Genomic DNA, 11,851 nt, shown 5'->3' with positions numbered 1-11,851 from the left:
TCCACGTCTCTGCCGAGCGCAGCGGGCGGGCAGCAGCTGAATGCAGTCAGGGGTGGGGACTCTTCGCTCCCCTTGGGCAGGGACAGCAGCCTCATTGGCTCCAGCGCCGCCACCTCTCTGTCTCGTAGAAATCCCTCAGGTGTCCTTCTCCAAGTCTAAAAAGGCACCCTGGCAACGTGGGGCGGGTTCCCTCGGCGCCAAGAGACCCTACGGTAACTTAACAGCAGGAGCGTCAGCATCACCGCCTCAGCACTTGCCAAAGCACCTTCCCAGGTTGGAGGGTGGGAGGGGAAAAAGTCGGTCCCTGGAAGGGAAGGTCTCTCCTCGCCGGACCGAGGACACCACACCTGGTGCTACCTGAGCAGCGCGCCCAATGAGTGCTCGCCCTCACGCGTGGTCCAGTCAGGAAGCCCGCGCCCAGAGCCCAGCGCCCCCACCAGCAGCTCCCGGCCCCCTAGGCCGCCCGCGCATCCCCTCCCTGCCCCGCCGCGCGGCTGCCTCCGCCTTCGCCCGCCCCGCGCGCTCGCGCACGCGCACGCCGCGCCCGCAGCCCTCGGCGCTGTCATGGCGGCCGGGAGCTGCTTCAGTGGGCACAGGGACAGCCGCGCAAGCCGCCGCAGGGCGAGCTGTGGCAGTAGCATCTCACCACCCGCAGCAGCCTCAGCCACGGCGTCCTTAGCGCCAGTAGCGGCTGTTTTTGCAAAGGCTGAGCGCAGGGGTGGGACAGGCCAGGAAGCCATGGAGTTCTGTGCAGCCGCGGACTCCCGGGGAGCGGACTAGGGAAACTTGGAGGCTGCGACCAGGTGCACCGACCTCTCTGTCCTCCCTCCTCTCCTTGCCGTCGCCGCCGGGTCTCCCTGGCCACCTCCCCGGCCGCCTCCCCTCCCTTCCTGCTACAATACACACCTCCCCTCCTCCCCCGTCTAATCTCAGGTGCCTGAGAGAGGTACTCCACTCCTCCCGCTGGGCCGAGCGTTGAGAATAATCACCGCCCCCTTCCCCCGCCTTTTCCTGCCCTGGATCTCCGCCGCCACCTCCGTCTAGCTGCTCCCTGGCGGGGGGTGAGGACGAGTCCGGAGTATTTGGGTGAGGAGGAACTTTCTACCTCTGTGGTAGCCTTGGTGCCCTGGGGCCCCCTTCTTTCCTCTCACCTCTCCTTTCCCAGCGACAGTTTCTCTTTCTGTGCACCTGTGAGGAGAGGTTGCCCTGGCGCCTAGAACCTGCGAGTGTGGGGGAGGAGTGAACCTGTTCTGGGGCCTCTTGGGCCCGTCTTCACCCACAGCTCAGCTCTTTGAGCTCGGGAGAAGCGGGTAGCTTGTAGTGGGATGCCTTTAGTAACTTACTTGACAGACAATAACTATTTCCTTCCTCCCCTCAAAAACCCCCTAAAACAAAACCTAGCCTATTTAACATATATCTGATCTTCCAATAGGGTTTGGCGTTGTTGTCAGCCTCCGGGAGAGAGATTGGACAAATATTCTCCAAGAGGAGGAGGGCGAAGCCAAGGACTTTCCACATCAACTGCTTTTAGGGTTTCTCCACAAGTTGGAAGAGAGACCCTCTTCGTTTTGCGTTGCATGTGTTGTGCTTATTACTAGTGCAGCAAGTGCCGTCCCAGGGTGACTCCGCGTTGTCCTTTCTCGTGAGCTAGCAATGGCTAGTGAAGACAATCGTGTCCCTTCCCCGCCACCAACAGGTGATGACGGGGGAGGTGGAGGGAAAGAAGAAACCCCAACTGAAGGGGGTACGTTGTCTCTGAAACCAGGGCTCCCCATCAGGGGCATCAGAATGAAATTTGCCGTGTTGACGGGATTGGTTGAAGTTGGAGAAGTATCCAATAGGGATATTGTAGAAACTGTCTTTAACCTGGTGAGTAGATAAATATTTTATAAGCATATACTCTTCTCAGTGGGTTGGGGAACAAGACATTAAAGCTGCAGCCATGTCCTTTACTCAGACTGATGATGGCTTTTTCCATGGAGAGAAACACAAAATTCTACTGACCTAAATGAAACGATCTTGTATTTTTCAGTTTAAAGAGAATTATACGAACTTAGGTGCTCCAGGTTTTGTGAAAGTGAGCACATCACTTTTGCTAAGGAAATAATTGTTGCTATGGAAGTATGGGGCGGGGGAGTTTCCAGTGGAGGAGTTATCTATAATTTTTTTTTCTTGGCATGTATGTTTAAGTCTGCACTTCTCTTTAATATTTTAAGTAAGTTCTGATGACCTTTCTTTGGACTTCAGAAATATTATAAGTGTTTGAGTCTGCCTATGTTATGTTTTGCCATAGTGTTTTAAACACAAAAGTTTTTGTTTGTAGTGCTGAAGAAAAATTAAGTTGCTGCAAAATTAGTATTTATTTTTAATTTTGACTAGTTTTATTTTTAGACATAACTAACCAAAGTTAAATTTTGGAATGAATTTAGGATTACATTTAAAGTAATCTTGTGAAAATTGAATGGCAATTTGAAAAAAGGATTGAGGCAGAGACAGTATAATCTTTGTGTCTTTTGTAAATTCGGGTCTAGCAGTAAAGCATACTTGGTCATTGGAAGTTGCTAATTATACTACTTTAATGAGCTATGAACGTTACTTTTAAAAAACAGATGTGAAATATTTTTCTTTTTCCCTATTTCATTCTTAGAAATGGATATCATTTTTAATGGAGAATGTTTAGATTTCTTTATTCCAACCTCTGTTGCCCATCAACTTACAGAATCAAAAGGAAATTTGGCCTTAAAATACTTACCCCTCTTATATCTGCCCACCTGTGTTAGAAGATAACAGATGGGACCAAATATAAATGTGTAATAGTTGTAATGACTGTTTGGCGCCTTTCCCCTTTGTCTCTATGTTTTCAAGGTTAGGCTTGTTTTATTCCAGGGCAGTTAATTATTTCCTTCATTAGACCTTTACTAATAGTCTGGTCACCTGTAGTACAACTTCTAGAATAAGAAAGTAGCTAGATGAAATTTGCTTACTTTTGGTGTAAAAACACTTTGAACAATAGGATATTTCTCTACTAGTTTATTGTACTGGGAGCTTATGTATAAATACCTATAGATGCATACATTCATTTCTTAAAAAAACTTTATGTTATGGAAATGTTCAAATATATACAAAAATAGAGTAGTATAATGAACTCTGGTATCCATCATCCAGCTTCAACAGTTATCAACATTTTGGGGATCTTGTGTGTGTATGGGGCTTTCATGTGTGAGTCTGAAGGAGATAAACAGTAAATTGATCTATTCCTTTACCTCAAAATCGTCTTGAAAATGTTTGTTTCTGATTTTTTTTCCTTTTCTGAAACCTCATGTGCCCTGGATGATAAACAGAAATCTGTGGTAGTGATATAATCTATCATTAGTTGTTTGTGTGTGAAGACCTAACATTCTTTTACAGAAGTATTCAAACTCTTCTTTTCTTCACAATGTGCTACGTGGGGGTGGATGACCACATGTGAATCACTTAAATTTTTATCATTAAAAAAATCCAAATTCTATAGTAATAGTTTGCATATATGCTGCCTAGAATTGAAGGCCTGGTTTAGACTTCAAGGTCATTGGTTAAGTCCTCCTCAGCTACATGTTTGCAGGGTAGTAGGTGACCAGGTAGAAGGAGAGGGAAAATCTGTTCAATTACACCTCCTCTTCACCATCATTCTCTTGTCATGTAGGGAATAGAAAGTTGCTGAGAGTGTTAAATAGCAGTTCCTCTCTTTCCATTGTCCCTTATAATACTTTTCATGCTCTTTCATGGATATCTGGGATCTTGACCATTCATTAGAAAATCTTTGGAAATGAAGTGTTGGGAATCTGTAAGTTAGTCTATCTCAATGTTGTTAGTACTGCTATACTTAAATATTCCCTAATTGATAGTTGTCAGCATTAGTTTTAATTCTACTCAAAGAAAGAAGTTACATCAATAATGTGATTTTTAAAAAGTTACTACCAAGTACTATATGCCAGGCAATGGGCCAGGTGCTTTACATATGTTAATTCTTCTCTTAGCAATTCTTCGAATACATATATCCCATTTTATGATGAGGAAACTGAGGCACTGAAAGGTTAAATAGACTGCCTACAATTGGGTGGTTCTTAGAATGGCAATCTTTTCAGGAATACATCTGTCTCATGAGTTGATGTAGAGTTGTTTGCTTCGCTAAGCAGATATTTGTAGCTTAGGCATCGCTTTCCCCAATGTAAGGACACAAAAATCATTGGTTCTGTCAAATGTTAATAGTGAAACCTACACCAGTAGATTTTATTTCCTTCTTTGGAGACAGGGTCTCGCTCTGTTGTTGGGGACAGGGGATAGTGATAGAGTATAGTGGCATCATCATAGCTCACTGCAACCTCACACTGCTGAGTTTGAGTGATCCTCTTGCTGTAGCCTCCCAAGTAGCTGGGACTATAGGCACACGCCACCGTGCCTGGCTAATTTTTCTATTTTTTTGTAGAAACGTGGTCTCACTCTTGCTCAGGCTGGTCTCGAACTCTTGACCTCAAGCGATTCTTCCACCTCAGCTACCCAAAGTGTTAGGATTATAGGTGTGAGCCACCTTGCCCAGCCCTTTATTTCTTCTTTAACATTCAGACAGGCCGGGCGCGGTGGCTCACGCCTGTAATCCTAGCACTCTGGGAGGCCGAGGTGGGCGGATCGTTTGAGCTCAGAAGTTCGAGACCAGCCTGAGCAAGAGCGAGACCCCATCTCTACTAAAAATAGAAAGAAATTATATGGACAGCTAAAAATATATATAGAAAAAATTAGCCGGGCATAGTGGCGCATGCCTGTAGTCCCAGCTACTCGGGAGGCTGAGACAGGAGGATCCCTTGAGCTCAGGAGTTTGAGGTTGCTGTGAGCTAGGCTGATGCCACGGCACTCACTCTAGCCTGGGCAACAGAGTGAGACTCTGTCTCAAAAAAAAAAAAAAAAAAACAAAAAAAAAAACATTCAGACAGCTTTAAAAAATTTCTTAAAAAAGACTTTATTAATAAAAGTAAAAAACATTTTTCAGGTCATGCATTCGGTTTTTTCATTCAGTATGTGGATGTGAAAAATTGATTATTAATTTTTTTTATAGTCAGTACATTGGATTAAAACTTCTAAAATTGTGAAAAATAGGATAGAAACAAAAGAATATGTAACACGTGTAAATAATGAAATATTATAGCAATATTAAAACTTGTGAACCTTCCATCAAATATAAAGAACCAGGATATTACCAATGTCACTGAATCCTCCTGTGTGCTCCTCCATTATCCTATCTACGCTGGATTTTTCATTAGTGAATTTCAATTGTATTTATATCTACTGTAACTTTTTCCTATTTTTAGACATTATTAAAATAGAAATATGGGTGGGGGAGGGGGAAAATAAAATGAAAAAGTAACATAGAAATATGTTCTACTTATTCTTTTTTAATGATTAAATATTAGCTACTTTAAACAATAAAGTTTGTACTGTTAAAATTAAAACTCCTCTCCCCCAGAGTTGTCCAAATATTAAGTGGTAGAGCCATGTAACTTTTCCAGAGGAACTTCTTTGTAAAGTGCTGCCTCTCAACTTTGCTAATGTAGCTTGACCTTACTCTGTTATAAAGTCCTTTGAAATGTACTACCTCTCTTGTAATTTCTTTTGCAAATCTGTTTTACAGATAAATCTTGATTAATAGTACACTAGTGTATTCAAGTGTTTTAAACTTTTGGTCAACTTGTACATTTTTCTTGTTGTAATTTAAAACCGTTTTCTTTTTTCTTCATCTGTATGTGAAGTAATTTGTCAAACTTTTGGACCCAGAATAATTAATATATTGGCATGTTTTCAGGAACTTGTTGCTGAGTTGGCTTCCATCAGGTATTTAATGCTATTTATTCCAGAGTAGTGTTTCCCATAGGCTGGTTACAAATACCTGTTTTCATGAATTTTTTTTTTTTTTTTTTTTTTTAAAAGTAACTACAGTCATCCCTTAGTATCTGTGGGAGTTGGTTCCAGGACCCCTCATGGATACCAAAATTTTTGGTTGCTCAAGTTCCTTATATAAAATGGTGTAATGTTTGCATATAACCTATGTACATCCTCCTTTATGCTTTAAATCGTCTCTAAATTATTTATAATACCTAGCACAGTGCCTGTACGTCTCTTCATTCACGTGGATTCGATGTAGTACTCGATGTGTGGCAAATTCAAGTTTTGCTTTTTGGAACTTTGTGGAATTTTTTTTTCCAAATATTTTCTATCTGCAGTTGGTTGAATCCATGAATACAGAACTCACAGATACGGAGGGCTGACTGTAAATGTTAAAGCTTAAAAAATGGAATATAATTTTTCATTACCTATTAAATGGCATTTGACATATGTCCTGCTAAATATTAATATTAATGGTGTAAACTCTTAATACATATAGGAACTGAGCAGATCACACAAAGGCTCCATTTTTATTGACTGTATACAAAGTGCATTTTGTAGACTTAAGAGGCAGTAGCTATTTTGTTCCAGCTGATTGTTGTCTTGCAGTAACATGGGCCCAATGGTGTCATACCTTTTGGTTTTTCAGGAAAAATTAGAAATCCAGATTTAAAAAAACATTTAAAAATGTCAAATAAAAATACTGTGCAGGCCACATAAAATCATAGGTGATTACTTTTCAAGTTTTCACATGAATCTTTATTAGAAAGATAATCATTCAACCTGTTTTTATTGTGACATGTGTGTATCTAGAATTATTTCCTCCTTAACACTTGCCATCATAAACTTCAGGGTTAAGAGTAATCCATTCTGGAAACATTATTAATGTGCTTTCTGTCACTCCCCCTACCTCATATCAATTTATAATTCATTTTTATAAGTAATAGAAAACTCCAGCTGGTTTGAGCACAATAAAAAGGATTTATAGGTTCATTTATCTGGAAGTTCAAAGGTAGAGCAAGACTTAGAGTAACACAGTAATATTGAAGAGCCAGTTTTTCTGTTTCTGTTCTGCTTTCTGTGATGTCAGCTTTAATCTGTTGCTATTCTTCTCATGGTTGTAGGATGGCAGCCAATGGCAGTTGGGGGCACAGGTATTCTTGTTCACATCTCTTGGAAGAGAGAGCCTTTGTGTCCTAACATTCTAAACAACAGTCCTGAATGGACCAGTAAACCAATGACTGGGGCCATTGAAATGTGATGATTGGCTTAAGTGAACTAGGACCAGCTGCTACACCTAAAGATAGGGTCAATTTTCTCTAAAGTACGTGGGGTGATGGGGAGGGGTGGATACCCCCAAAAAATCTGGCTAAGAAGTTGAAAGGGTAAATGGGTGCTAGATAGGCAACCGGTGGTGTTAACTGCTCTTTTTTTAAAATGTGTAAATAATATAATAGTGCAGTCATCTCTTGGTATCCATGAAGAATTGGTTCCAGGTACTTGGATGCTCAAGTACCTTATATAAAATGGCATAGTATTTGCATATAACCTTCACACATCCTCCCATGCACTTTAAATAATCTCCAGGTTACTTATAATCCTATTACAATGTAAATGCTATATAAATAGTTGTACTGTATTTTTAAAAATTTGTATTATTTTCTAATTATTTTTTTTAAATACTTTTGATCTGTAGTTGGTTGAGTCTTTGGATAGAAGGGCTGACTGTACTTGTAAAGCATGTAAAAAATAATGCATGGTACATGAAGTAAGTGCTGTTATGCTTCTTCTCTATCATTGTAATGCAGGCTGAGCATCACTTTCCTGAAATACTTAGGACCACAGTGTTTAAGATTATGTTGGATTTTGGAATATTTGCATTATACTTACCACTTGAGGATTCCTACTTTGAGAATTCAAAATCTGAAAATGGTCCAATGAGTTTCCTTTGAGCATCACATCAGCAGCTCAAAAAGTTCAGATTTTGGAGAATTTTAGATTTTGAATTTTTGGATTAGTAATGCTCAACCTGTATCTATAATTTTAGATAGTTATAATTGTCATATTCCTACATTATCTTATAATTTTTAGTTTCTACATAGCCTTATTGTCTCTGCAGTGTACTATGTAGTTTTTAGATTGGAACTTAATTAACAAGTAACTTTTTTTTTTAAACAGTTTTTTTGAGGTATGTAGTTGATCTTTGAATGACACAGGCTTGAACTGTGTGGGTCCACTTATACATGGATTTTTTTCAACCAGTCTTAGATCGAAAATATAGTATTCCTGGGATGTGAAACCCCTATGTACTAGGGCCAATTTTTTGTATACCCAGGTTCTGTAGGGTTGACTGCAGGACTTGAGTATGCTCAGATTTTGGTATATGCGGGATCCTGGAACCAATCCCTAAAGTATACTTAGGGATGATTGTGCTTTGCATACCATAAAATTCACTCATTTTAAATGTACAAGTCATTGGTTTTTAGTAAATTTACGAAGTTTTGCAACCATAACCACAATCTAATATTAGAACATTTACATCCTGTGTTCAAGACACTTTCTAGTTTTAGTTCTTACGTTTAGGCCTATGATTCATTTTGAAATAATTTTTGTATCATGTGAGATAAGGGTAAGAGAAGGGTCTAAATTCGTTTTTTTGGATATGGCTATCCAGTTGTCCCAGTTCCTTTTGTTGAAAGACTGATCTTTCCCCATTGAATTGCCTTGGCACCTTTGTCAAAAATCAGTTGACCATAAATGTAAGGATTTTTCTGGACTCAGTTCTTTTCCATTGAGCTCTATGTCTTTTTTTTTTTTTTTTTTTTTTTGAGACAGAGTGTTGCCCTATTGTTCTGGCTAGAGTGCAGTGGCATCATCATAGCTCACTGAAACCTCAAACTCCTGGGCTCAAGCATGCCCCCTGCCTTAGCCTCCTAAGTAGCTGGAACTACAGGCACGCACCACCACCACCACCGTGACTAGTTTTTCCTTTTTTTTTTTTTGTATAGACAGGGTCTCACTCTTGCTCACGCTGGTCTTAATCCTCCTGGCCTCAAGCAATCCTCCCAGCTCAGCCTCCCAGAGTGTTAGGATTATAGGTGCGAACCGCTTCGCCCAGGTTATATGTCTATTCTTATACCGGTACCAAACTGTCTTTATTACTATAGCTTTGTAATAAGTTTTGAAATAGGGAATGTGTGAACTCTTTGTTCTTTTCAAGATTGTTTTCTAGGCCCTTTGCTTTTCCATATGAATTTTAGGGTGAGCTTATCAATTTTTTGTAAAAAAAGCAAACATATTTTGCTAAGGAGGCATTGAATTTTTTTTTTTTTTTTTGGACAGAGTCTTGCTCTGTCACCTGGGTTAGAGTGCCATGGCATCAGCCTAGCTTACAGAAACCTCAAACTACTGGGCTCAGGTTATCCTCCTGTCTCAGCTTCCTGAGTAGCTGGAACTACAGGTATACCACCATGCTTAGCTAATTTTTAAATTTTTTGTAGAGACAAGATCTCGCTATGTTGCCCAGCCTGGTCTCAAACTCCTGGCTTCAAGTGATCCTCCTGCCCAGGCCTCCCAAAGTGCTGGGATTTCAGGTGTGATTACAGGTGTGAGCCACTGTGCCTGGCATGTATATTATTTTTAATCTTTGTTACTTTGTTTTGTTCATGGCGTTGTTAGAAAGTGCCTTAGTCTGAGGATAGGAATATAGAAGAAAAGAAAAATTAAATTAGTAATTTTGCTACTTGTTAGTATCTTTTGAAAAGATTTAGAAAAAGCTGAGAATTAAATAGTTAAAATGAAAAGTTTTGGCATATCTTTGGGAGTTTCATTTATTCTAAGTTCTCATTGTCATAGAATGTAAATGTTGACTTCAATTGTGAAATTTTTGAATACTGTGACGATGTCCTGATACTAATTAATGTCCAAGTTTGAAATGTCCCCTACTTTGAAATGTCAGTTCCAACTATTTTTTTTTTTTTTTGGTTGACTGCTATCGTCTCCAGAAGCTTATCCTCTGAACCACTTGGGGATAGTTTCCTTTCTTCCTTCTTGTCTGCTTTGCTTCCACAGGTCCCAGGTGTCCTCCTTGGCACTGGGACCTCTACTTAAGACTCTCCTTACTTCACACAGAAGTAATATTTTCTTAATTCCTTCTCAACCTACTTGGGATCCCCTGGAGCTCTGCCCTGGCTGCTATATTTAATGCAGAAATGGTAGAGAGGAAATTACTATTTCTAATACCAAATTTTTCTAATAGAAATTATGGGATAATAGCTAATATTTATTGAGTGCTTTTGTGACTTATTAAATACGACCTCTTTGTGCTCATTTCATTCTACTCTTCCTCCTTGTTTAGTCAACTCTGGATGTGATGTCCCCTTTGTATTAATACTTCCTAAAGAAAGCCCAAGCATATTCCTACTTTAGGACCTTTGAATTTGTTTTTTCTCTGCTTAGAATGAGCTCTCAAATGTAGTACCTAATTATATTAATATTATAAATGTCAATAAATAATTAAATGTCTATATCCAGAACTTGTGTTTGATTTTTTCATATTCTTTTTTATTTATTTATTTTTTTTGAGACAGAGTCTCACTCTGTTGCCTGGGCTAGAGTGCCATGGCATCAGCCTAGCTCACAGCAACCTCAAACTCCTGGGCTTAAGCAATCCTCCTGCCTAAGCCTCCCGAGTAGCTGGGACTACAGGCACGTGCCACTAAACCTGGCTAAATTTTTCTATTTATTTCGTTCTTGCTCAGGCTGGTCTCGAGCTCCTGACCTCAAGCGATCCTCCTGCCTCAGCCTCCCAGAGTGCTAGGATTATAGATGTGAACCACTGCGCCCAGCCTAACTATTCTTTTTTTTCAGAGTTTCTTCCTCAGTCACACTTTTTTTTTTATGACCCCTTCTAATATGGTACCTTAGTCACAGTTTTGACATCTCTTTTATTTCTTAAAACATATTAACATTTTAATATATCTGATTATTTTCATATTCCTCAGTGTTTGGGGTCTGTTTCTGAAAGGCTTGTTCTGCTGATTCTTGGGGTCCTGTTTCTTCATTATTTTTGAAATGTAAAAAAAAAAATTGTGAGCTTATGTTCTATGGATTTTTATTTGTGGATATAATTTGAAGCTTTGGTTTAAAGTATACTTCTGGCTAGATGGGTGTTTGCTTCTGTCATGCTCCAGTCTCTTCCAACCTGGAATCTCTTGAAACTAAATTTTTAGTTTGAGTTTTTTTAGACCACACAGGAAGTATAAATTCTATTCCCAAACTGAAGTGAGAAGAGGGAGACTTCTTTTTTTTCTTCTGCATAGACTGAGAAAGGCAAATATGCCAACTGTCTTCTATTTTGAACATGTTTTTCTCCCCCTTAGTTCACCCACTGAGTGTTGCTCTTCAGATTTTCCACCTTGTGTAGGCCTCAAGCTTTATGTCCTTTTCCTCTTTACCAGTCCCTTAAACCTACTTCTAAACTGCTAGGGATTACTGGATGCTCCCAGGGCAGAGGCTGGCTTCAGTGCCCACCAAAGCTTTGTTGTCACTTCTTTCCCTCAGCTCAACCACTCATGAAAAATATTATTTTTATTTTGTTTAATATTCATCATTTTAAGGAATCTGTCTTCCTGGGTATCTAGTCTACCATATTGATGGAAATGGATCTGATTTCTTCCCCCCGTTCTCTGTATGACTCTCTCCTTCGTTTTCTTATGGTCTCTGTTCAAATGTGACTATTAGAGAACTTTCCCTGCTACCAAAATAGTATCCTCTTTCTTGTCACTCTTTATCTCTTATATCCTGCTTTATTTTCGTAGCATTAACTCTATCAGATATTTTGTTTATTGTGTGTTTCTTTATATTAGAACATGAGGTCCATGAGAGTAGAAACTTTCTTTTTTGTTCACTGCCTTATTGCCAGTGCTTCAAATATGCC

The 11,851-nt window shown here is 39.8% G+C and overlaps 1 protein-coding gene across 2 annotated transcripts in view; it reads left to right on the top strand.

The window, feature by feature from the left end:
* The first annotated feature begins 548 nt into the window (after positions 1 to 548).
* The window catches only part of LRBA (LPS responsive beige-like anchor protein), a 637,829-nt gene continuing 626,526 nt past the window's right edge, over positions 549 to 11,851 (top strand). Inside the window, exons 1-3 of one of the 2 annotated variants that reach the window (XM_069493474.1) lie at positions 736 to 803; positions 934 to 1,086; positions 1,433 to 1,869. In XM_069493474.1, coding sequence (XP_069349575.1) covers positions 1,654 to 1,869 — 216 coding nt within the window. In that variant the 5' untranslated portion in view covers positions 736 to 803; positions 934 to 1,086; positions 1,433 to 1,653. Of the gene's footprint in view, positions 804 to 933; positions 1,087 to 1,432; positions 1,870 to 11,851 lie in introns of both variants that reach the window. The other variant, XM_069493475.1, reaches the window with a different exon arrangement.

This window comes from Eulemur rufifrons, chromosome 18, assembly GCF_041146395.1.
Source record: "Eulemur rufifrons isolate Redbay chromosome 18, OSU_ERuf_1, whole genome shotgun sequence".
Lineage (NCBI taxonomy): Eukaryota > Metazoa > Chordata > Mammalia > Primates > Lemuridae > Eulemur > Eulemur rufifrons.
This window is presented reverse-complemented; position numbering and strand designations above follow the sequence as displayed.